This window comes from Podarcis cretensis, assembly GCF_951804945.1.
Source record: "Podarcis cretensis genome assembly, chromosome: 8".
Classification (NCBI taxonomy): Eukaryota; Metazoa; Chordata; class Lepidosauria; order Squamata; family Lacertidae; genus Podarcis; species Podarcis cretensis.
The window spans coordinates 70,466,431-70,490,977 of NC_137177.1; the positions used below are offsets into that span (position 1 = coordinate 70,466,431).

At 47.6% G+C, this 24,547-nt stretch overlaps 2 protein-coding genes across 5 annotated transcripts; one reads left to right on the forward strand and one right to left on the reverse strand.

Moving 5' to 3' along the window:
• Positions 1-2,333: 2,333 nt before the first annotated feature.
• On the reverse strand, positions 2,334-21,560 carry LOC307222167 (claudin-16-like). Of its 3 annotated transcripts, none has more exons than XM_079987325.1 (5): positions 21,470-21,560; positions 6,733-6,868; positions 5,901-6,065; positions 3,880-3,944; positions 2,334-2,688 (listed from the first exon to the last, which is right to left on the reverse strand). In XM_079987325.1, exons 1-5 carry the CDS (start codon positions 21,497-21,499, stop codon positions 2,494-2,496), a joined length of 591 nt encoding a protein of 196 aa, XP_079843451.1. In that variant the 5' UTR covers positions 21,500-21,560; the 3' UTR covers positions 2,334-2,493. The 3 variants fall into 3 exon arrangements, with proteins under 3 accessions (XP_079843451.1, XP_079843449.1, XP_079843450.1); XM_079987323.1 differs by lacking the exon at positions 21,470-21,560 and adding an exon at positions 9,670-10,030; XM_079987324.1 differs by lacking the exon at positions 21,470-21,560 and adding an exon at positions 8,231-8,406.
• Positions 12,460-23,588, forward strand: SLC45A1 (solute carrier family 45 member 1). Of its 2 annotated transcripts, none has more exons than XM_079986925.1 (9): positions 12,460-12,532; positions 13,620-14,028; positions 15,178-15,270; positions 15,752-15,976; positions 17,371-18,110; positions 18,706-18,859; positions 20,384-20,560; positions 22,237-22,442; positions 22,669-23,588. In XM_079986925.1, exons 2-9 carry the CDS (start codon positions 13,632-13,634, stop codon positions 22,933-22,935), a joined length of 2,259 nt encoding a protein of 752 aa, XP_079843051.1. In that variant the 5' UTR covers positions 12,460-12,532; positions 13,620-13,631; the 3' UTR covers positions 22,936-23,588. The 2 variants fall into 2 exon arrangements, with proteins under 2 accessions (XP_079843051.1, XP_079843050.1); XM_079986924.1 differs by having other exon boundaries at positions 12,494-12,595.
• The last annotated feature ends 959 nt before the right edge of the window (positions 23,589-24,547 follow it).

The window sequence follows — 24,547 nt, forward strand, 5'->3', positions numbered from 1 at the left end:
CCCCACCCCTGATATTGTGACTCTGGCTCAGATCCACTCTCTGATGCTTGTACATTGAGCACAGCTGTTTGCAGAGGAAGCCCTACAGACAAACACACTTGTGCCCTAGAGCATGGAAATGCTATTGATCACAACACAGCTTCTCCACACCTGGGCTGCATTCACATGGCAGTTTATTCCATTTTCCTGATCTTTCCCTATCTGTGAATTTCCACATTATATTTGTGCTTCCGCATAATGTAAAAGCCCCTTCCAGAAATGCAGCAGAATATGGTGTAAGCTGAGGACTCATTCATGTGCTACTTGCCTCCAGAAAAAGAAGAAAATCCTTTGCAAATAGCATGGAAATGAGTATGAAACTTGCACTACATCCTACTATAGTTCTTTGTCATGTGGAAGCTCAAATGTGATGTGGAAATTAACAGCTAGGGACATGTTGGGAAACCAGAAGGAATCACTATGTGGTTGCCGTGCGGCCCAAGCTCTTTGGAGAGAATCATGATGCCACATACTGTATATTTATAGCACCCCTAGATGAGATGTGGGGTTGTCATATTGCAACAAGGGCTGGATGGGGGCAGGGGGATTCAATTCATCTCACATTTAAAGGCAAACATATGGAAATTTGTACTTCTCGAAATAGAAGTGCAACCATTATTCAAAATTTACACTTCTCTGAATTTTGTAGTGTGGTTCTCTGACCAAGTAAATGCCTCTATTAGGGGAAAGGGTGTCAAAAAAAATAACACCTGTTAGTGGGGAAAATGAAGTTCAAACTGTATTCTATAGGGGGAGATTGCTTTGCCAAAGTGTGTTTCTTAGGGGAAATTGCATAGGAACCTGTGCATATTAGGAGAAAATTGCACCACAACACTGACAATTTTTCACAAGGACTTTCAAAAAGCATTGGAAACTGATGTGGGAACAAAGAGGACTGAACTTAAGGTTGGAAATATGAGAAACGGAGAGAACCAAAATGGACAGCTTCACCCATCATTAAATACTGGATGTCTTTTGCCAAATCACAACTCCCTTTTTTTATATATTTGCAGCTCCAAGGGAGGATAATGTGTCACCTTTCAGCACTTAAAAACAAATTTGCAAAACTTCTCAAATGCGACAGAAATGGAACGAATGCATGGCTAAATCTGAGCCCCCTTTTGAGCTTGAGACCAAGGCCATGTGGTCCTTCTGGCTGCTCCCCGGTTGGCCCTGCTACCAATCAGTAAGCAAGTGCGAAGACCAGTCTGATGATGCAGAAAAGACACAATGCAATCCAACCAGCCAGCTGCTTCTGGTTTAATTGGAATCTTGCTTTATGGTCACACCCGCTTCATAAACCATATACCGTATTTTTCGCACCATAGGGCGCACCGGACCATAGGGCGCACCCAGTTTTTAGGGGGGGGGGAAATCAAGGAAAATAATATTTCCTCTCCCCCCAGCCCCAAAGAGCAGCGTACAGGCTGCACACAACCTCTCCCTGCCGGAGAGGTTGCGCACAGCTATGGAAGAAGGCGAGGCAGCGAGCGGGATGGATCCCGCTCGCTGCTTTGCCTTCCCCTTTAGCCCCCTGCAGCCTCTCCCTCCCGGGAGAGGCTGCGTGGGGCTAAAGAATCCATAGCCCCGTGCAGCCTCTCCTTGCGGAGGGGTTGCGCGCAGCTATGGAAGAAGGCAAGGCAGCGAGCGGGATGGATCCTGCTCGCTGCTTTGGCTTCCCCTTTAGCCCCGTGCAGCCTCTCCTTGCCGGAGAGGTTGCGCGCAGCTATGGAAGAAGGCAAGGCAGCGAGCGGGATGGATCCTGCTCGCTGCTTTGGCTTCCCCTTTAGCCCCCTGCAGCCTCTCCTTGCCGGAGAGGTTGCGCACAGCTATGGAAGAAGGCAAGGCAGCGAGCGGGATGGATCCCGCTCGCTGCTTTGGCTTCCCCTTTAACCCCCTGCAGCCTCTCCTTGCGTAGGGGTTGCGCGCAGCTATGGAAGAAGGCAAGGCAGCGAGCGGGATGGATCCTGCTCGCTGCTTTGGCTTCCCCTTTAGCCCCCTGCAGCCTCTCCTTGCGGAGGGGTTGTGCGCAGCTATGGAAGAAGGCAAGGCAGCGAGCGGGATGGATCCCGCTCACTGCTTTGCCTTCCCCTTTAGCCCCCTGCAGCCTCTCCTTGGCGGGAGACGCTGCGTGGGGCTAAAGAAGCCATAGCCCCGTGCAGCTTCTCCCTGCCGGAGGGGTTGCGCGCGGCTATGGCAGAAGCCTGCATTTGCTCCATAGGACGCACACACATTTCCCCTCAATTTTTGGAGGGGAAAAACTGCGTCCAATAGAGCGAAAAATACGGTAGCTTTTAAAGCACGTGGCATTTAAAGCATATGGCTTCCACTAGAGAAGCCCAGAAACTGTAGTTTCCCCCCTCACAGAGCTATAATCCCCAGCAGCCTTTACAATCAAATTTGCTAGAAAGCCAACGGTTGGTTTGTCAGTGGAGAGAGGGCTGGACTCCTTCTTCATAGATAGGTTTGTGGCCCTTTGGAGGTCAGTGGGCTGCAGAGAAGGTTCTGCTTTCTCTTCGGCGCCTGGGCATCGAGGCAGTTGGCAGCGATCAGTAAGGCACCGCCGGAAGTGGCACAAGCGGCGCCTGCGGCAGCCATCCAATAGGAGTAGCCAAGCTCGTAAGTCACGCCAGGGATGCCCAAGCTGACCTGAAAGAGAACTGGGATGGTGAGCAATCCCTTTTCTTAAAAAAACAACAACCAGGAAGCATTTTTATTAGGTATAGTAGGTGAAGAAATACCAAAGGGTATCATAAATTGTTCATGTATGCTACTACTGCAGCAAGGACTCCTTTAGCCCCAAAATGGAAGCAACAAGAAGTACCAACGATTGAAGAGTAGCAGATGAAAATGGTGGACTATGTGGAATTGGCAAAGCTGACCGGGAAAATCCGAAACCAGCATGATCAAGCTTTCCTAAAAGGCTGGAGTAAATTTGCACAATATTTGAAGGCTCATTGTAAACATTTACCAACACTAGTAGGGTTGTAAGAAATCTTGTAATGATAATGGTTATTACCTTTTTTATTTATTTGAACATGGAGATAAGTTGAATGAGAAATATGTAAAATGGAAGATGTATGAACGATATGATATATGTGTGAACTTTGAAAGCCGTGAGACAGGAGGGAGGGGAGTTGATTCGGCTCAGAAGAGCAAAAAACAATGTGGATAATAAGATTATGCTTAAATTTTGAAAATGGAAAAGCAATAAAAATATTACAAAAAAAGAGATGGTGAGCGATCCCGGACACTCTGCAGGCATCGAACCGGGTGGGAGCAGCACATTTTAAAAGCATGTGTTGATTACCATAAAAAAATTCTCACTTGTAGGGCTTTGCGGGTAGAAAGTCCCAGGTTCAAATCCTGACATCTCAGGTACTTCTGGGAAAGGCCTGAGACCCCAGGGAACTGCAGCCAATCAAGGTAGGAGGTGGATGGGGAATGCCCTAAAGAATCCATGTAGCTTCCAAGACGTTCTATACTAAACTCCATTCCCATTGGGGAATGGCCACAACTGTGTGGTAGAGCACCTACTTTGCATGCAGGAAGGTCCCAGGTTCAAATCTAGCCATCGCCAAGCTGGGCAGGGAAAGACTCCCTTCATTGAGAGCTGGTGTCAGTCAGCTAGCAGACTCTGGCATAAGGCAGCTTCTGCCATATATCTCAGTCGGTAAAGCTCGAGACTCTTAATCTCAGGGTGGTGGGTTTGAGCCCCATGTAGGGCAGAAGATTACCACAAGGCAGGGGGTTGGACTAGACGACCCTCATGTGGTTCCTTGCAACTCTACAGTTCTATGATTCTTCTGTTCATATGTTCTTTTAGGCTACCTTACTTACCTCAAGCTTATACTTTTGAACGGTGTCGATGCCATACCACAGTGAAGCAACCACTCCAGAGAGCCCTGTGAAAGGGAGACCATTCCACATTAGAGTTTCCAGCTGCCGTGGCTTCCTTAATAATAATAATAATACAGTGGTACTTTGGGTTAAGTACTTAATTCTTTCCAGAGGTCCGTTCTTAACCTGAAACTGTTCTTAACCTGAAGCACCACTTTAGCTAATGGGGCCTCCTGCTGCCGCCGCGCCGCCGGAGCACAATTTCTGTTCTCATCCTGAAGCAAAGTTCTTAACCCAAGGTAATATTTCTGGGTTAGCGGAGTCTGTAACCTGAAGCGCTGTAACCCGAGGTACCACTGTAATAATAATAATAATAATAATTTATTTATACCCCGCCCATTTGGCTGGGTTTCCCCAGCCACTGTGGGCGGCTTCTAACAGAATATTAAAATACTATAGTCTATTAAACATTAAAAGCTTCCCTAAACAGGGCTGCCTTCAGATGTCCTCTAATATCTCCTCTAAGGATAAATAGAATTTTAAGCTTTCTCTTTTTTTGAAAAATAGCTGTGCACACACCTCCGGCTGATGTGTATCCACCTAGCTAACTTTTATTACCACTGCAATAAATAGACAATGCCAACTTGGGCCCATGAATTTCAATGTGTCTATTCTGAGTAGGATCAACACTAGACTGACCTCCACTTCATACAGGGATCAGGGTGGGTTTTTATTTAATCTGCATTGAAAGGTGAACCTACCCACTTTTATTTTTACATTTCTATCCCACCTTTCCTCAATGGAGCTTAAGGTGGCATACATTGTTCTCCAGCTGCTGATCATATCCTCAGAACCACCCTGTGAGGTAGTTTAGGCTAAAGGACAGTGGCTGGCCCAAGGTTACGCAGTGAGCTGAGGGATTCGAACCCAGGTCTTCCAGGTCTTAGTCCAACATTTCTAACCATTACGCTCTTAACCACAATGGCTTTCTAAAACAATTCAAGAATACAGCCATCCTTAGAAATTCGCGCTTCACTGGATCTTGCAATGTATTTCTTGAGCCAAGTAATGTTTACAAAAGTGTATATGATATTGGGAAGGAGGAGAAACCTACAAATGCATTATATTGGGGGGAAATTGCTCTGCAAAAAAAAGGTGCGGATTAGGCAAAATTGGAAATGGTAAAAAAAAAAAAGCGAATAGTAGGAGAAATGTGCACTACAATTGGGGGAAGGGGGAATGAGAGCCTGTAAAAAACCGAAATTGGCAGATGTGCCCATCCTTGGTGTCACACTGAATTCTGGAAGGGCGAGATCTCTTCGTCATATTCTAGAACATCATCCTATGAATCAGGGTCATATTCAGTGCTAGTCCTAATCTGAATAACAGCATGACCAACTTAGTTCAATGGGTCTGCTCAGTGCCAGATTTACGTATAAGCTAAACAAGCTATAGCTTAGGGCCCCACTCTCTTGCCCCTCCCCCCCCAATTTAAAGGTCCATGAACTACCATATAGCATATATTCAACACAAAAAACAGTGACAATTTGTTGTTGACAAAGGCCAGCTGGACATATAAAGGGCCCCATTACCTTCAGTAGCTTAGGGCCTCATCAAACCTAAATCCGGCCCTGGGTCTGCTCTGAGTAGGACTTAGTTGGAGACAACCCTATACTTCCACATATTACTCTCTTTCAACTTACATTTACTTATTTTGAGCAATCTGCACTGCTTCATCATTACAGCTGTTCAGACTGCAAGAAGTTGCAGGTGCAGAGAGCCATAAATGCGGGATTGGGTTTAACCACCCCAATACCATTGTGAGCACAAATCATCATGAATGTGGAATAAAAGGGCATCTGGAGGGTTCCTCTGTTTTTTGGTTGCTGTTAAAGGCTTTAATGCGGGACTAATGTAAAAAGGAAGAGGAAGGAGGCACCCTACAAACAAGACTGTGGAAGGCAAGGTCTAGATCGAGTACTATTCTGCCCCAACCTGAAACAAGGCAAGGCTGTGCTTACCTCCTAAGAGGAACAGGATGCCAGCAGCCAGGGAGAACTTCTGTTTCTGAAGGACTCTGTTGCGCATTAGCTTGGTACATTTCATGCCAGCAATAAAGGGAGGTATGGCAGAAAGAGTCAGAAAGGCAGAGAGGATCACCAAGACCCGAGTGACCACGAGAACAGCTGGTGGGATGGGGTGAAGAATTGAGAGAGAACAAGACTTTAGAACATGGAAGGCACCTTGAAAGGAGATCAGAGTTTAATGGTAGACTGCAGGCAAATTTTGCTGTGGGGTTTCTGATGCTCACTTCTTTAATAATGACAGCAACAACAACAAAACCTCTCCCCCTTCTCTCAAAAACCTCCTCTGGGTTAGAATAATAGAACTGTTGAGTTGGAAGAGACCACTAAGACCATCTAGTCCAACCCCCCTGCAATGTAGGAATCTTTTGCCCAACGTGGGAAACTTCACTCCCAACATGGGTTGCCATATGACTGGATTTTCCAGGACATTTAGCAATTTCCACCTGGAGACTGGTGACCCGCACACCTTGTAACCTGACCACTGTTTGGCCATTGTTGTGACTTATGGAATAAACCCACTGGCAATAACTGAGCTGAGAGTCTTAGAACTGCATCTTTGACTGGGAGCCTCTGATCCCAGGTTCAATCCCCGAAAAACTGCAGGTGAGGCTGGGGGGAAACTGCTGTCTGAAACTTTGGAGAACCAGTGCCAGCCAGTGCTGGTATTATTGAGCTAGATGGACTAATGGTACAGGGCAGCTTCCCGTGTGTCCTGTCCACCTTTGCAACCTGCTCCAACTAGGTGGACCTGGTTTATTTTCCTCACCTGGATGCTCACTGAGATAGGAGATTGGGATGTCACAGGTCCAGAGGTCAGCGACGTTATCAAACACACACTCACTCCACAACCCCCGGCACCGGGCACTCAGCCCTACCGAAGACAGGGGGTCCTTGGCATCTTGCTAGAGAAGGGAAGAGAGAAGAAATGTTCTGTGCAGGAATGAGGCACCGCCGGGGTTTTTGTACAGACAGGTGAGGTGAAGTGAGATGGAGTTGAGTAGAAAGGTGTTGGTGGACTAACTCAGTTGTACCCAGGCTGCCCGCCCCTCCAATTGGTTGGAGCCTCAGGATTGTGGCAGGAGGGAATCTGTCCCTTATTCGAGGATGGAAAGAACCTGAGGCTCTCCAGATGTGGTTGGACTCCCTGAAGCACCCTTCAGCCCCAAGCATGGCTAATGAACTGGGGTGGTGGGAACTGTAGTCAGTGGAGGCTGGTGCCCATGAGGTCTGGTAGGATAGAAGGTAGGGAGGCCAACAGTAGGTGGCACCAGAGGGCATGGCAGGCAGAGCCAACTCATTCTAGTTTTGTCCCCATTCCCCCCCTTGAGTTCAACGCTGAGACTAAGGAGGAAGATGAAGACACCCAGGACTGCACTCTGGACTCGTTGTAAGAAAGAAGGAAGGTGAGCAGGGAGGAAGGATTGGGGGTTGGGTGGAGAGAGACTTCGAGAACTAATTTTTTAATTAGAGGTTCTTAAGCAGGGGCCTGCAGACCACGGGCTGTTGATGAACCCCATTCAGCGGGTCCACAGACCAGGACAGTTGAGAATATCATATTTTTTGCTCTATAAGACGCACCAGACCACAAGACGCACCTAGTTTTTGGAGGAGGAAACCAAGAAGAAAAATAATCTGAATCTCAGAAGCCAGAACAGCAAGAGGGATCACTGAAAGCAGCAATCCCTCTTGCTGTTCTGGCTTCTGGGATAGCTGTGCAGCCTGCATTCACTCCATAAGACGCACACACATTTCCCCTTACTTTTTAGGAGGGAAAAAGTGAGTCTTATAGAGCAAAAAATACGGTAACTTCTTCACACAGTGCGTAATCTGTGGAACTTGCTCCTGCAGGAGGCAGTGGTGGCCGCCATACTTGGATAGCTTTCAAAGAGGATTGGAGAACCTCTTGGAGGAGAAGACGATCAATGGCTGCTATCCATGGTGGCTGCGTTCTGCCACCATGGTCAGAGGCATCAATGCTTCTGAATACCAGTGGCTGAAAACCACAGGAAGGGCGAGAGGGTTCTTGTGCGCAGGTCCTGCAGGGCAGGTTTCCCATTTGAGGAATCTGGCTGACCACTGTGAGAACAGGAGGCTGGGCCAGATGGGCTATTTATTGGCCATATCCAGTAGGCTCTTATGTTATCATGTTCTGACTGTCCTGTGTCTCAGGCACTCTCATCCTCACAGCCCACACTCTCTCTTTTGTCTGTCTGTCTGTCTGTCTGTATGTCTGTCTGTATCTTTCTCACACACAGGCAGCTCACTTTTATAAATATTAGTAAATACGTTTGACAGAGCAGGCTCCTGTGCATCCAACAACCGGAGAAGGTTCAGCAACGAAGAAAGGAAGAAGCGGCGATGGCTCCCGTGGCCAGTGTTTACCCAGCAAGGGCAAAGCTGGGGGCACTGGCCCCTCTTTATCAAAGTCACCAGAAGCAGGTTTGACCTTTCCAGGAGTACACCGGCCCTCGCCGCTGCGGTATGTTTTCCCCAGAGCTTAACGTTCCTATAGCAACCAGGCCTTGGGTCTGACAACAGCACAAGCCAAGCACCCCTCCAGTTCTTCTATCAAGCAAGTTTTCAATTTCTTCAGAGAGGGAAAGGGGGACCAAGAAAATTTTGTATGCTGGGATGAGGGAATGGCTCTGAAGCTGATCCAAGGTGAAGAATTTCCCAGAAGGACTTTGTGTCTTCGTCTTGTAGAACACAGTGCTAGATTGCCCAATGGACTGATTAAGCACATGTTTCAGGTACCAGCAAAGCAGGGGTGCACACACACACACACACACACACACACACACACAAATGTATTTCTTTTGGGAAGTAATTTAACATTTGAGATTTCCAAAAAATAAAAAGCTTCTAAGTAATCATCATGGGGAAAATCAGACCTTTGTTGGGCTTCCTTATACTCCACTACAAATACTTCCCTCATTATTCCTCTTCTCTTTTTATTACTTATCTCCTCCTAATCCAGGGAGTGTTCCTCCTAACACAGATCAAACTAATGAGAGGAAATCAGATCCTGTTGCGTGTCACAAATGACATACATGCATGTGCATTTCGGCATACATACGAGTTCTGTGACATTACAAATACAGTGGTACCTTGGGTTACATATGCTTCAGGTTACAGACTCCACTAACCCAGAAATAGTACCTTGGGTTAAGAACTTTGCTTCAGGATGAGAACAAAAATCATGCTCTGGCGGTGCAGCAGCAGTGAGAGGCCCCATTAGCTAAAGTGATGCCTCAGGTTAAAAACAGTTTCAGGTTAAGAATGGACCTCCAGAATGAATTAAGTACTTAATCCGAGGTACCACTGTAGTACAATTTTATTCTATGTTTCAGTATTGTTTTTATTTTTAATTGCACATGGCGGGGGGAGGCACCATATCTTGTCAGTGCTTGGGACTTCTGCGATCTAGTGTATGCTATCTACACCTTGCATGGAGGAGAACAGCCCTGCAAAATCAGAAGAAGCGCAAAGGTTGGCTACATTGCACTTAACATCTCGTTTCGGAACTTAAAGTTTGCCTTTGGAAATTGAAATCAGACAGGTTTGTGCATCCCTACCCACAGATGAAGCAGGAAAAAATGAAAAGAACCAAGGAAACCAAAGGGCAGGTATTTGGCACAACACAGATTCTGACCCCCCCCCCGCCCCCTTCCCAGCTTTAAAGTCCTCTTAATTTGTTTCTTACCCTCCAGCAATCTGCTCCGGCGCCCAGAACGAGAAGCAAAAAGCCCAGCCCTCCCAGTCCCATCGCCAGGATGTCTGTTGCCACTGCCATGCCCGGGATCTCCATTCCAGGCTCAACTGGGAATTTTCCTTCACAACATCACACACACACACCACACTTTTCTTCTTGGAACCGGTAGACCAGAAGGTGACCAGCAGATCTAAGTGGAAAGGACTTTGAGAGGAAAGCTGGTAAAAGCCAGCATGTTCCCCCTTGTGGAAATGGAAAGAACATGCATTTTGGTTGGCGAAGTCAAACTGCTGTGTTAGCTGCACAATCAGACTGTCTCCAGGTACTTTGAGATCATCTGCAAGTGGTTACACCGGGGTTCAGGTTGCCAGGCTTCATGTCACATTTGCCACCTGCGTGCTTAATCTGGATTACTTCACTACCTAATGAATTTGTTTTGTTGTTGTTGTTGTTCTTTAGTCGTTTAGTCGTGTCCGACTCTTCGTGACCCCATGGACCAGAGCACGCCAGGCACTCCTGTCTTCCACTGCTTCCCGCAGTTTGGTCAGACTCATGTTTGTAGCTTCGAGAACGCTGTCCAACCATCTTGTCCTCTGTCGTCCCCTTCTCCTTGTGCCCTCCATCTTTCCCAACATCAGGGTCTTTTCCAGGGAGTCTTCTCTTCTAATGAGGTGGCCAAAGTATTGGAGCCTCAGCTTCAGGATCTGTCCTTCCAGTGAGCACTCAGGGCTGATTTCTTTAGGAATGGATAGGTTTGATCTTCTTGCAGTCCATGGGACTCTCAAGAGTCTCCTCCAGCATCATAATTCAAAAGCATCAATTCTTCGGCGATCAGCCTTCTTTATGGTCCAGCTCTCACTTCCATACATCACTACTGGGAAAACCATAGCTTTAACTATATGGACCTTTGTTGGCAAGGTGATGTAGAATTTGTTCTAGAGTTATTCAATTGTTGATTTTGTCTTATGGGGATGCAGCTTCCCTCCCCAGCTATGCTATGCATTTTGATAGGAAAGGGTTTTAAAAATGTATTTGTGAGACTCTTTTTTGGCACAGTTTGTTATGGAAAAGGAGCATACATTCCGAATCACCTGGTAAAACCTCCATATGGATGGGGGGCTGTATAATAGGAACACATGAAGCTGCATCACACTGAGTTAGATCATTGATTCATCTAGCTCAGTATTGCCAACACGGACTTGGCAGCAACTGCCCAGGATTTCAGGCAGGGGCCTCTCCTGGGCTTACCTGGAGAAGCCAGAAGGGAATTGAACCTGGGACCTTTGGATGATGCTCTGCCACTGGGCTACAGCTCTTCCTCATCATCATTCTGGACAGGCCTGGATTTAGGTTTGATGAGGCCCTGAGCTACTGAAGGTAATGGGGCCCTTTATATGTCCAGCTGTCCTTTGTCAACAACAAATTGTCACTGTTTTTTATGTTGGATATATGCTATATGGTAATTTATGGACCTAATAGGTATCTAAAGCCATTTGCACGTAACAAAATGTGTATTTTATCAAAGTAATTGTTGAACTGAAATACAATTAAGAAGTATATTAATAGCGATATTTTAGGGAGCAGGCTAGCAGGCAGGGTCTATTACTTACATCATAGGAGCCTTGTTGTATAATTATAATTATAATTATCATCATATATACTCCTGGTATTGAAAACAATTATAAAATTTATAGAGAAGAAATTTAAAACTGACTTCCAATTAATCTCACTGTATTATATTAATCTTCTTATATCTTATAGTGTGGTGGTTTGTTTGATTTTTCTGCTATTTGTTTGATTGATTGATTGATTGTATGTTTGTTTACTTGTATGTATGTCTGTTTTTCATAAATGTATTTATTTTAAATTAATAAAGTTATATTAAAAACAAAGGAGGCCTGTTGTTTAGTCATGTCCGACTCTTCGTAGCTTCGAGAACACTGTCTAACCATCTTGTTTTCTGTCGTCCCCTTCTCCTTGTACCCTCCATCTTTCCCAACATCAAGGTCTTTTCCAGGGAGTCTTCTCTTCTCATGAGCTGGCCAAAGTACTGGAGCCTCAGCTTCACCGTTTGTCCTTCCAGTGAGCACTCAGGGCTGATTTCCCTAAGAATGGTTAAGTTTGATCTTCTTGCAGTCCATGGGACTCTCAAGAGTTTACACAACACAAAACACTGTTGCTGTATGTAGGTTTTATTTTATTTCTTTTTTTAATCTTATATTTTGGAAATGTACCTCTAGGGTTTTTTTTCCCTTTAATTTTTTTGGGGGCCCCCAAGAGAATGGGGCCCTAAGCTATAGCTTGTTTAGCTTATGCGTAAATCCGGCACTGATTCTGGAGTCAACAGAATCCAAACTTTCCTTTTCTTTTTTTAGAAAAAGGGTTTTGTAGGGATACAATCCAGCGATTGCCTCGGTACCCAGTTCTCAGCAAACACCTCCCGTGCTGTCCAAAGCATACCTGAATCTGGATCCTCCCTCAGCAGAGACTTTTCCGTGTGTGTGTGTGTGTGTGTGTGTGTGTGTGCGCGCGCGCGCGCCTCCCCTCCCGTCTTTCAACCAATCCATTTCCTGCCCTCCGCCGTTGGGTACCCGTGCAGCAGGATGCTGAATCGCATCCCTGGCTCCTGCCTCTTTAAGGCACGGGGTGGACGAGGTGGAGAGAAGGCGGATGCGTTTCTGCAGGGCTGGGGGAAAGGCAGGGCAGGAGACACAGTGACATCACCCAGCCTCCTCCCCAGCCAGAAACGCAGGATCCTAGTGCAGGGGGGCAGGAAGAGAGGGAGAGAGAGAGGACGGAGAGCGAGCCTGCCGCCGCCAATCCAAGGATCCCGGGGAAAATTGCAGGCATTATTGTAAATATTATTTTTAATTCTTATTATTATTGGAAGGATGCTCCACCATCTATCCTAATACAGGTAAATCCATTTCCTACTGAATCATTGCCAGCCTGCTTCCTAAGATCTTTGAGACCAGGCCCTCCTTGCTAAAAGAGATGGGGTGGGCGCCGCCTTACCTGCCTGTTTTAGCTCCAAAAGGGATGGAGGGAGGGGGGTGTTTGAATGATGGTGGTTAAGAGAGGGAAATGTGGTGGAATTTTAAGGTGTGCTGTGGACTTTTGCCTTCACAGAGAGTGAACGGCAGTGACTGAGGGTTTTATCCCACAGATTAGAATAATCCACTAGACTGAGCCTTAGCCTATGAGGGTGTCTAGACTACATATTTATACTCAGGGCTCTTTTCGTGAATCTTAAGCTTTTTTCTTTTCTTTTTTTAAGTTTCTACTCTTTTGGATCCGGAGATAGAAGGACAAATGAATTTTCAGGTTTATTTCCCCACCCCCTGTATTGTTTTTATGAGGGAACAGAGGGGATTTACCAGGAACAACCCAATCTGGACAAGCCAGACTGGATTGCTTAACTCAAAAGGTTCTAACGGATCTATCAATTAGCTTCCTGCTACGTACAAGGGAATGTGCCCTGCTACTAGCTCACTAGTGAGAGTGAGGAAGGTTGATACTAATCAATATATCCTCTCCTACTATCCTCAACATTCCCACAGGAATGATGGGAACTGTAGTCCAAAACCAGCTGGAGACCCAAGTTTGGGTAACTTTGCACTAGAGGAACTCATTGTGCTGGCTCAAAGCTAGCACAGCTGTTTTGTTGACTGTGACCCAACGTGCTTTAAAAGTATGGTTTGGATGCGACCGATGCCACGTTGCAGAATACCCCTGCCCAAAACAAAACCCCAAAACCCAAAACCCCACCTGTAGACTTGGGATGGATGTCCACTTGTCATCTAGTCCAACCCCTTGCTCTGCAGGAAGGCAGATCTGTGCAGCTGAAACTTCCACTCCGTATTGCAAGCCTGTCTGATTTAGGGCAGCTGGAAAATGTTGCCAATAATAAGTAAAGATAAAGTGCCAGCTTTTCTTCGTAGGCAAAATCCACGATGATTCCTCCCACCACGGCGAGCCCTTCCAGCGACACCCTCTTCCCCACATTGTCATCTCAGGAACTGTGGAGGTCCCAGTTGGCATGTTATGCCGGATCCGTCACCCGCCACATCAGCCACCGGGCCAACAACTTCAAGCGGCACCCAAAGAGGAGGAAACACATCCGGCCTTCCCCTCCCCCGCCGCCCAACACCCCTTGCCCCATCGACCAGGTCCACTTTAGCGAGATTCACCCGCAGAGGTCCTTCTGGGAACTGTTGTTCAATGGGTGCATTCTCTTCGGGATCGAGTTCAGCTATGCCATGGAGACCGCCTACGTGACGCCTGTCTTGCTCCAGATGGGCTTGCCAGATCAGCTGTATGGAATGGTCTGGTTCATCAGCCCAATATTGGGTGAGTGCTGGGGCCCCGATCCTCAGGAAGAGAGGTTAACTGCTCTGGGAACTGGTGGGACTTGGCAAAGCGAACCGTGGCTGGGTTGTGTCCAATGCTAGTTCTACTTAGTCAACAGTCCATTGAAGTCAAGGGGGCAGCCAGCTCAGTGTCATTCATTCTGATGGGTCTGCTCTGAGAAGGGCTTGGTTGCATGGACTTGCGATGTTCCTAAGGGCATTCCCCTCCTGCTGGTCCCCAGTCACAGGCTGAACTGGTGCCGCCCAACCCAGATTGGCCTTTAGCTGAGACCTCTGTCTTGCTCTCCGTGGTCAGAAAGTGCTGAATGACACTCGTCTTTCTAACTCTCTCTCTCTCCCTCCCTCTCTCTCTTTTTGGCAATATAATTTTTTATTGAAATTTTCAAACATTTCCACAGTAAATTCCATATCCATATTGTTTCATAAATCCCCCCCACAGTGTTTCCACTGAAACATTTTCTACTGTATTATAACTTTATCTATTACTAAAAGTTTCTCCATTTACTGTTATCTTGGCGTTTTCCTTCTGTTGCTTTTATCTTGAATCCTGCTGATGATTTCATTTGACTATGGTGGTTTATTTTAAAAAAAAATTGTTCCCAAAAGGCCTCCATTCTTTTGTGAAAAGTTTGTCATTTTTATCTTTAAATTTTGCTGTCGTATTTGCCATTTCTGCATCTGAAGGCAGCCCTGTTTAGGGAAGTTTTTAATATTTGATGAATTATTGTATTTTAATCTTTTGTTGGAAGCCACCCAGAGTGACTGGGGAAACCCAGCCAGATGGGTGGGGTATAAATAATATAAAATAAACAAATAAATAAGTAAATGAAATTATTTTAGAAGCCATTCCTTTTTTGTCGGAACCTTCTCTTCTTTTCATCTCTGTGATTATAATATTCTAGCTGCTGTTTTCACATACATAAATAGTTTAGTCATCTTCTTTGGAACTTCTGTCCCTATTATACCTGCAAGGAAAGCTTCCGGTCTTTTGGGAATAACCCATTTAAACATTTTCTTCATTTCATTATATATCATTTCCCAAAAGCCTTTAGCTTTTTTTGCCCCCCCTTTTTTTTACATTTCCACCACATATGGGGGAATGACCCATCTCCCTTCTTCTCTCTTCCAGGTTTCCTGCTGCAGCCCCTGCTGGGAGCCTGGAGCGACAGGTGCACTTCACCTTTTGGACGGAGGAGACCCTTCATCCTGGTCCTCGCAATTGGTAAATACAGTCATACCTTGGGTTTCAGCCGCTTCAGGTTGCGTTTCTTCGGGTTACGGACCACCAAAACCCGGAAGTGACCTGTTCCGGGTTTTGGTAGTCGTGCATGAGCAGAAGAGCTAAATTGTGCTTTGCACATGCACAGAAGCGCCGAATCGTAAACTGCGCGTGCACAGATGTGGGTTGCGAACACTGTGGGTTGTGAATGTGCATCCCGCACAGATCACGTTCGCAACCCGAGCATCCACTGTAGATGCTTTGTTTGACCCAACTCCCCCAACCGTTCTTCATAAGGCTTGGTTTCCAGATCCAAGGCAGCATTTACAACTGTTGTTCCATCTGCCACTGGCCATGTGACCCCTGGAAAGTTGCCCAGAAGGGAACGCAACCAATCTGTTGGCTCATGAAAAAGTACCAACTTGAACCCGAGCCTTCTTTGCTGTTTTCTGACTGCCTTGATTTGGTTCCTCCTCCTCCTCAGGGGCGTTGTTGGGCCTTTCGCTGATGCTGAACGGCAGGGATATGGGCACGGCCTTGACCGACACTGTGAGTGACCACAAGTGGGGAATTGCATTCACCATCTGCGGAGTCATTCTGATGGACTTCTGTGCTGACTCTGCAGACAACCCCAGCCACGCCTACATGATGGATGTGTGCAGCCCGTCAGATCAGGACCGAGGACTCAACATGCACGCGCTGCTAGCTGGTGAGGTTTTCGGCATATCAGCAGTGGCAGTGCTGGGCATTTGCTTATTTTCAGGATTTAGACCTGGCCCTCTAGCTGAAAAGACGCCCAGAGCGGCTGCTGAGGCAGTTCTGCCCCTCACAAACTGAAATGTCCACAACAAGCAAGGAAAAAGGGAACGGGAGGGAGGAGGAAAAAGCAAACTGGAGGATAAGATCTTAAATGTACAGTGGTACCTCTGGTTACATACTTAATTCGTTCCAGAGGTCCGTTCTTAACCTGAAACTGTTTTTAACCTGAGATACCACTTTAGCTAATGGGGCCTCCTGCTGCAGCCGTGCCGCTGCTGCCCAATTTCTGTTCTTATCCTGAAGCAAAGTTCTTAACCCAAGGTACTATTTCTGGGTTAGCGGAGTCTGTAACCTGAAGCGTATGTAACCTGAAGTGTATGTAACCCGAGGTACCACTGTAGTTGGTGATTTTTTAGTGTTCTGATGACATAACACATATTATTTTGCTGTAAAGTGTGAGCCAGTATAGCGTATGGGAGATCTGGGTTCAAATCCACACTTTGCTTGGCACCCTTGGGTCTGCTGGTATCTCTGAGCTCAGCCTACTTCACAGGGTGGCTGGGTGTGTGCAGAACCATGTATGCTGCCTTGAGCTTAACTAAATTGAAGTCATTTAAATAATCCTTATAGCCAGTGCTTTTTTTCTAAACAAATGTTTAGGGGTACTCTCATTTTCCTACTCATATTGAAATACTGCCCCACAATGAGGCCAGACTTAGATTCTCAAAATGTTTAGGGGTATGCGTACCCCCAGAAAAGAAAAAAAGCACTGCTTACAGCAACACTGAAAGATAGGTCTGCATTATCAGATGGGCAGATAAAGCTAAGAGGAAGAAAATGTGGGTCTAAGGACATCTAGGCATGTTCATGGCAGAGGTGAGACTTGAGCTGGGCAATTTTATGATTCATCGTAGCTCAGCCTCTTAAGTCTCTGGGCATTTATGTATTACATTTATACCCTACCTCTCCTCCAAGGATCTAAAGGTGGTGTCCGTGGTTCTCCCCCATCCATATTATCCTAACCCTGTGAAGGGGGTTAGGCTAAGAGACTGCATGGCCCAGTCTCCGGGTCCTAGTCCGACACACTAACCACTAAACCACACTGCCTCTCCACGTGCATCTCCAGATAGGGCTGTGAGAGAACTCTACAATCATGGAATCGTAGCATTGGAAGTGACCCAACAGGTCATCCAGTCCACCCCCTGTTTGAAAGCCTGGAGAGCTGCTGCCTGACAGTGTAGGCAATACTAAGCTAAATGGACCAATGGCCTGAACTGTCATAAGGCAGCTTCGTAAGTGCCTGTGAGAGGCGATTTCAACTTTGTTCTCTTCCCCCCTTGGCAGGTCTTGGAGGTGGCTTTGGCTACGTTGTGGGAGGAATCAACTGGGACCACAATGGCTTCGGCAGGGCGGTAGGGGGCCAGCTCCGGGTCATTTACATTTTTACCTCAATCACGCTGACGCTAGCGACTGTCTTGACTTTGGTCAGTATTCCCGAAAGGCCCTTGCAGTCTTTCAGCAAGCTGAAGAAAGTGATGAAGAGCCCCAACTTCCCTCTTCCTCCTTCGCCACCCCTTCTCTTCGAGGACTGCGGGAACGAAAACCTCGCGGCCCAGAACCCCGTCCGTTTGTACGCCAGTTTCACGAGCCCCATTTCCCCACTCAGCCCCCTCACGCCCAAGTACGGCAGCCTCATCAGCCGGGACAACTCCTTGACGGGGCTGAGCGAGTTCGCCTCATCTTTCGGAACCTCGAATATCGACAGCGTGCTCATCGACTGCTTCACGGCAGGGCACGATGGCTACTTGAGCATCCCGGCTAGCTTGCCCCAGCAGGGCATCAGCGTCAGCCTCCCTAGGGCCCCTGAAGGATTCCACTGCCACGAAAGTGCCACCTTGGAAGCAGGAGAGAATGTCGGGGTGCTTGGGCCAGAGGGAGACTGCCTGAGGGTGGGTTCCCTGGACGCAATAAAACCACGGTCGTCGGGAATCCTGAAAAGACCGCAGACTTTAGCCATCCCGGATATTATCACAGGGAATCTCCCCGAGAGCAGTAGGAGAAGGAACGTAACCTTCAGCCAACAGGTGAGTGGTGAAAATGGTTATTTAGTAGTCAAGTTCAGCAAAAGGCCCCTGCAACTTGTTAGAAGCTTCCTTCTTGCTGATTCTGTCTATAATGGTTTCCAGGTTGGTTCAGCTGTTTAATCAACCTCCTCTCTTATCCTTAATAGGTTAAATCCTGCTCCACAGGGTGGAGCTTTGGCCGCTGATTCCCTCCCATTATTCCTGTTCTCCTGCAATGAAATGTTTTGTCCTTGTGGGGAACAGGGACTTACTTAATTATGGGGTAATAAAGGGGCAATTCATCAGTTTACGCTGGGCTGAACTGCACAGAAAGCCATTGAAAGCCAAAGGCGGGTGGAGGAAGTTTCTAATTAAGGGTACAGTATCCCTGAAAAGCTCAACAGCACTTTCCACACAGACATGCTGGGGGCGCACAAGTGCATTTTACTGGGGAAACATCACTGTAAATCAAGTCTGGAAAAAAAGATGAGCAGAGGAGGAGGAATATCTTACTCCGGAGCTATGCCAGAGACGTTTTGCTCTTCCTGCTCAGCTCCCGTTCCATGTTGCTTGTACGTTTTTGTATGCCGACCAGGGCATCCTCTTTGCGGTGCAGGTAGCAAACATTTTGCTGAACGGGGTCAAGTACGAGAGCGAATTGAACGGATCGAGCGAACTGTCTGAGCAGCCACTTTCAATGAAGCTCCTTTGCTCAACCATCTGCCGGATGCCCAAACCCTTGAGGAACCTCTGCATCAATCACTTCCTAGGTAAACCTGTGAGTTGCTCCTGCTTTTGGCTATATTTGCACATTTGTGGTCCCAAGACTTCACATGCCTCCAAAGCAGTGGTTTTGCAGGACCACTTGCTGGTCTTCAACGTTTGCCCAAGATGAGGCCCCGATTTTGGCTGATTGCTGCCAAACAGAGCTACTGGATAAAATGTGTCTGTCTGTATGTGTTTTGAAACCTATTACCCGTAGTGGACAAAATACATTTTCTGGGCACCTGAAACTGTCAGCACAGGGATGGGAGGCTCTGTCCATTTTGATTCTCTCAGTTCCTTATTTTTTTCCAATCTTAAATTCAGTTCTCCAATTTTTTCAGCTATTTGCATTCAAATAATGATTTTTAAAAATGGACACATCTTTAAATGCACACTTTGCCATAATACATGCATGTCTGTATATATTGTTGTGAGAACTGCAATGCAGAATGTGGATAAGTATGAATTGTGAAGGATAGTTGTGTTCTGGCTCGCATATTATTTAAGAAAGTGAAAATTTGGCAGATTCATCTTCAAATGTGTACTGAGCTGAGTTTCTCCTTTATCCTTTTGTTGGCTTTTATTTGCATCCCATTCAAATTATTATTTGCCACTTTCACAGTTATTTGTTGGATGTGTGACACTGGCTGATTTACGGTAGTTTAAGCATGCTGTCTTGATTGTTCTGGAAAAGCCATTTCCCGAATAGCATGGAAGAGAGAGGAACACACGAAAGAGCTGAGGGTTAAAAGAATCTACAGCCTTTTTGGCCTTACAATTTCAAACTAGTGGGGAGAACCTTAGGGATGCAACCTGGTACCTAATTCATAGTAGAGGCTATATTAAGGTAAAAGGTAAAGGTACCCCTGCCCGTACGGGCCAGTCTTGACAGACTCTGGGGTTGTGCGCCCATCTCACTTAAGAGGCCAGGGGCCAGCGCTGTCCGGAGACACTTCCGGGTCACGTGGCCAGCGTGACATCGCTGCTCTGGCCAGAGCCAGAGCCGCACACGGAAACGCCGTTTACCTTCCCGCTGGTAAGCGGTCCCTATTTATCTACTTGCACCCGGAGGTGCTTTCGAACTGCTAGGTTGGCAGGCGCTGGGACCAAGCAGCGGGAGCGCACCCCGCCGCAGGGATTCGAACCGCCGACCTTTCGATCGGCAAGCCCTAGGCGCTGAGGCTTTAACCCATAGCGCCACCTGCGTCCCTCCAGAGGCTATATTATCAATTAGCAAATGTTAACAACAGTGCCAGCATTGTGGAATGGGTGAGACTGCAAGTTAAGCGGTAGTGGTGCCATCAGAAAAACTTCAGGGCAGATGTCAAAGAGCCCCATGCAAGTAGGGACTGGCTTTCTGCAAGGGTTAATCAATTTCCAAAATTTTCTTTTATACAAATCACTGCTTCTCTATATAGCCCCAGGGTTGCCAAGTCCTTGGAAGCAGGCTGCCTTGCATAACCGCTGCTTGATTTTCTCGCCTTCCAAACTGTGCCGCCTCCTTCACTGTCTTCCAATTCCTCCCCCAGGCTGGCTCTCCTTCGAAGGGATGCTCTTGTTCTATACCGACTTCATGGGGGAGGTGGTCTTCCAAGGGGACCCCAAAGCCTCTCACGATTCTGCAGAGTATCAGAAGTACAACGCCGGAGTCACCATGGGCTGCTGGGGCATGTGTATCTATGCGTTCAGCGCCGCCTTCTATTCAGGTACAAAACCTCTCCGGCCTTCACCATGGAGACCTTTTTTTGCAGGGCACATGCTGTCTGGTTTTGGACATCGCCGTGGCTTTGTGTAACATCTGCGCACATTCATGTATGTGAATGCATAAACACACGGGGCTGATGCTCCTACTCAGTTTGCCCTTCCCACCCACCCCTGAACCCCCTGCCCACAGCCCACCTCCCCTTAAGGTAAAGGTAAAGGGACCCCTGACCATTAGGTCCAGTCATGACCGACTCTGGGGTTGCGCCGCTCATTTCGCTTTACGGGCCGAGGGAGCCGGCGTACAGCTTCCAGGTCATGTGGCCAGCATGACCAAGCCACTTCTGGAGAACCAGAGCAGCACACGAAACACTGGAGCGGTACCTATTTATCTACTTGCACTTTGACGTGCTTTCGAACTGCTAGGTTGGCAGGAGCAGGGACTGAGCAACGGGAGCTCACCCCGTTGTGGGGATTCGAACTGCCGACCTTCTGATTGGCAAGTCCTAGGCTCAGTTGTTTAACCCACAGTGCCACCCGCGTTCCCTCCCCCTCCCCTTACTCCTCGCCAAAGATACTCTGCTGAGCCTAGAATGAAAGATGGCCCCAGGCGTGCCTTCCTGGGGAGAGTATTCTGCAAGCATCCCCCTTTCTTCTTGACAAACTTTTGAAGCTTGCCCATGCCACCCTGACACCCTGTCTCTCTCTCTCTGCCCTGCTGCTGCAAGCCCAGCTTCGCCACTCTCCACTTCTGTCAATAGGCAGGGAGTTCCAAAGGGTGGGTGCTGCCACACCAAAACAACAATTTCTTACACACAATGGCAGGGATGGGGGAACTGTTGCCCTCCAGACATTGCTGGGCTCCAGCTCCCATCACCCCATGTTTGAAAGCAACATCTGGATTCCCCACTCACTGTTATGGCAGGCTGCAGTCCAACACGCATGTAAATAGCAGCAGTTTTGAATCATAGGGTTGTAGAGTTGGAAGGGACCCAGAGGGTCACGTAGGCCAACCCCCTGCAATGGAGTAATCTCAATCATATACGAGATGGCCATCCAACCTCTGCCTTAAGAGCACTGTAGAGAAAGTGCCAAAACAGATGATGAAGAAGAAGAAGAAGAAGAGTTTGGATTTGATATCCCGCTTTATCACTACCCGAAGGAGTCTCAAAGCGGCTAACATTCTCCTTTCCCTTCCTCCCCCACAACAAACATTCTGTGAGGTGGGTGGGGCTGAGAGACTTCAAAGAAGTGTGACTGGCCCAAGGTCACCCTGCAGCTGCATGTGGAGGAGCGAAGACGTGAACCCGGTTCCCCAGATTACGAGACTACTGCTCTTAACCACTACACCACACTGGCTCTCATGAATGTTTAAAGGAGAGGTGATGCCCATCATTACTGAACGTTAGTATTACTGGCTGAGGGTGAAGGAAGTTGGAGCCTCACAACTTCTAGAGGGTCTCCCATCTCCCCCTGCCCCCCCGCGTTGAAGTTATATAACAACAACAACAACAACAATTTATTATTTATACCCCACCATCTGCTTGGGTTTCCCCAGCCACTCTGGGCGGCTTCCAACAGAACACTAAAATACAATCACCTGAGTTGCCCCTCAGGCCACAGCAAAACCCACCGGATCTGCTCGAGAGAATAGTCAATGTCCTTCCTTTTCATTCCACAGCCTCCCTGGAAAAACTGGAGGAATATTTCAGCATCCGCACACTGTATTTTATAGCCTACCTCGCCTTCGGGCTTGGCACAGGACTGGCGACGCTGTCGCGGAACGTCTACGTCATTTTATCGCTGTGCGTCACTTACGGGATTTTGTTTTCGACACTCTGCACGCTTCCGTACTCGCTGCTGTGTGACTACTACCAGAGTAAAAAGGTGAGCCTCGGGTTTGGCAGCCCCCAATGTATCGCTTGGGGGGGGGGTTTCCATCTCATGGGTATCAAAAATATACTTGGCACTGTGGGTTGAGGGACGTAGAGGAAGGAAGGGGAACCTGCAGCCCTCCAAAATGGCTGTCCTCCCTGCCTTCCGTCCCACCACTCCCAAGGGGTGCCAGAAACCGTTTTCCAACCAGAGGCTTTTTCCCCTGTCCCCTGAACAGTTCGCGGGATCGAATGAAGATGGCACCAAAAGAGGCATGGGGGTGGACATTTCCCTCCTGAGCTGCCAGTATTTCCTGGCGCAGATCCTCGTCTCCATAGTGATGGGGCCTTTGACAGCTGCCGTGGGCAGCGCCAACGGGGTGATGTACTTTTCCAGCGTGGTCTCCTTTGTCGGCTGCCTGTATTCGTCCCTCTGCGTTGTCTACGAGATCTCGCCAGGCGAGGAAATGGCCGAGGAGCAACAGCCGCTGATTCTGAGCGCGTGAAGCTGGCGCAGGGAGGGGGATCCTGCGCCGCAGTGCTGTGCGAGAGACAGTGGAAGGGGGGGACCACGGAGCTGTGCCCTTAATAAACAAAAACCACACACAAACCACACATGACTCCTTTTGATGTCTTTAAGTGGAGAGGAGTGGCAACCTCAGAAATGCAATCCTGCTCATGTCTACTTAGAAACAAGTCCTGCTGAGTTCAGTGGGGTTCATTCCCAAGTAAATAGGTCTAGGGTTGAAGTCCAAGGATGCTCCTAGGTTGTCAATGCTCTGTGAGAGGGAATCAAGCATGTGAGAGGGTTCAAGTACTCGACAAATCCACTGAAGTTAAGGGAGCTTTTTTGTAGGTTGGAAAGTGTGGGGTGAATAAATTATTAACCAAAAGGGAGCAGTTCCCTCCAGGCATTTTTCTTATTCTGTATTCAATTGTAGAATTGGAAGGGACTCCCGAGGGTCATCCAGTCCAATGCCTGGCAACGCACGAATCCTGCCCACAGCCATCCCTGAGTGGGCTTGAACCACCAACCTTCTGCTTAACAGCTAGGCACACTGACCCATTGCGCTACCTGAGATTTGTGCTCATGATTATACCTGAGCAAACCTGCTTTCAATACCATTTGCATGTGCAAACGTTTTAGGACGGGCATACAGCTTCGTTTCCAATTTGGGCATTTCCTTTCACTTCCTGCTGAAATCCTGGGACTCTTCATATCACAAATGTCCCAGGCGGTGTGGCTGTCCTGATTTTGTTGCGCTACTGTGGCAACACCGGGCGCATTCAGACATGGGCTGTGTTGTCTTGGTTTTCACAGTTGTAATGCTGGCGCCTCTGTCCTGTGTTCCAATGTTCCTTTCCCACTGCAGGGACCTGTTGTGTTATGGAAATGTGGCTTTTTGATCAACATACCAGCTTGTCACCAGCTAAATTTCATTCACAACAGTGGGTGCGGTCGGACACAACGACGAATGTCGTTGGACAAAGTTGCCCCTACTCCAACTTTTCCACACATGCATGGTTCTGTTCTCACATGTGAACAGGGATAACTGAATGCAGGCAGGGTCAGATTTAGGTTTGATGAGGCCCTAAGCTACTGAAGGTAATGGGGCCCTTTATATGTCCAGCTGTCCTTTGTCAACAACAAATTGTTACTGGTTTTTTGTGCTGAATATATGCTATATGGTAATTTATGGACCTAATAGGTATCTAAAGCCATTTGCACATGTTGCCGTGAACCAGTCCATGCAGAATGCAGGCACCCTATATATAGACATGAGCAAAGCAGTGATATTTTAGGGAGCAGGCTAGCAGGAGGGGCCCATTACTTACATCATAGGAGCCTATACAACACAAAACACTGTTGCTGTATGTAGGTTTTATTTTATTTGTTTTTTATCTTGTACAGTGGTACCTCGGGTTAGGAACTTAATTCGTTCCGGAGGTCCATTCTTAACCTGAAACTGTTCTTAACCTGAAGCACCACTTTAGCTAATGGGGCCTCCTGCTGCCACCACACCGCTTCTGCGTGATTTCTGTTCTCATCCTGAAGCAAAGTTCTTAACCCGAGGTACTATTTCTGGGTTAGCGGAGTCTGTAACCTGAAGCGTCTGT

Coding starts and splice junctions, on each gene's coding strand:
- LOC307222167 (XM_079987323.1), bottom strand. CDS start 9,774: ATGGAGATCCCGGGCATGGCAGTGGCAACAGACATCCTGGCGATGGGA. Junction 6,869..9,669: donor CCGGAGCAGATTGCTGGAGG/GTAAGAAACAAA, acceptor TCCCTTCTCTAG/CAAGATGCCAAGGACCCCCT. Junction 3,945..5,900: donor CATCCTGTTCCTCTTAGGAG/GTAAGCACAGCC, acceptor TCCCTTTCACAG/GGCTCTCTGGAGTGGTTGCT.
- SLC45A1 (XM_079986925.1), top strand. CDS start 13,632: ATGATTCCTCCCACCACGGCGAGCCCTTCCAGCGACACCCTCTTCCCC. Junction 15,977..17,370: donor CATGCACGCGCTGCTAGCTG/GTGAGGTTTTCG, acceptor CCCCCTTGGCAG/GTCTTGGAGGTGGCTTTGGC. Junction 22,443..22,668: donor ACTACTACCAGAGTAAAAAG/GTGAGCCTCGGG, acceptor TCCCCTGAACAG/TTCGCGGGATCGAATGAAGA.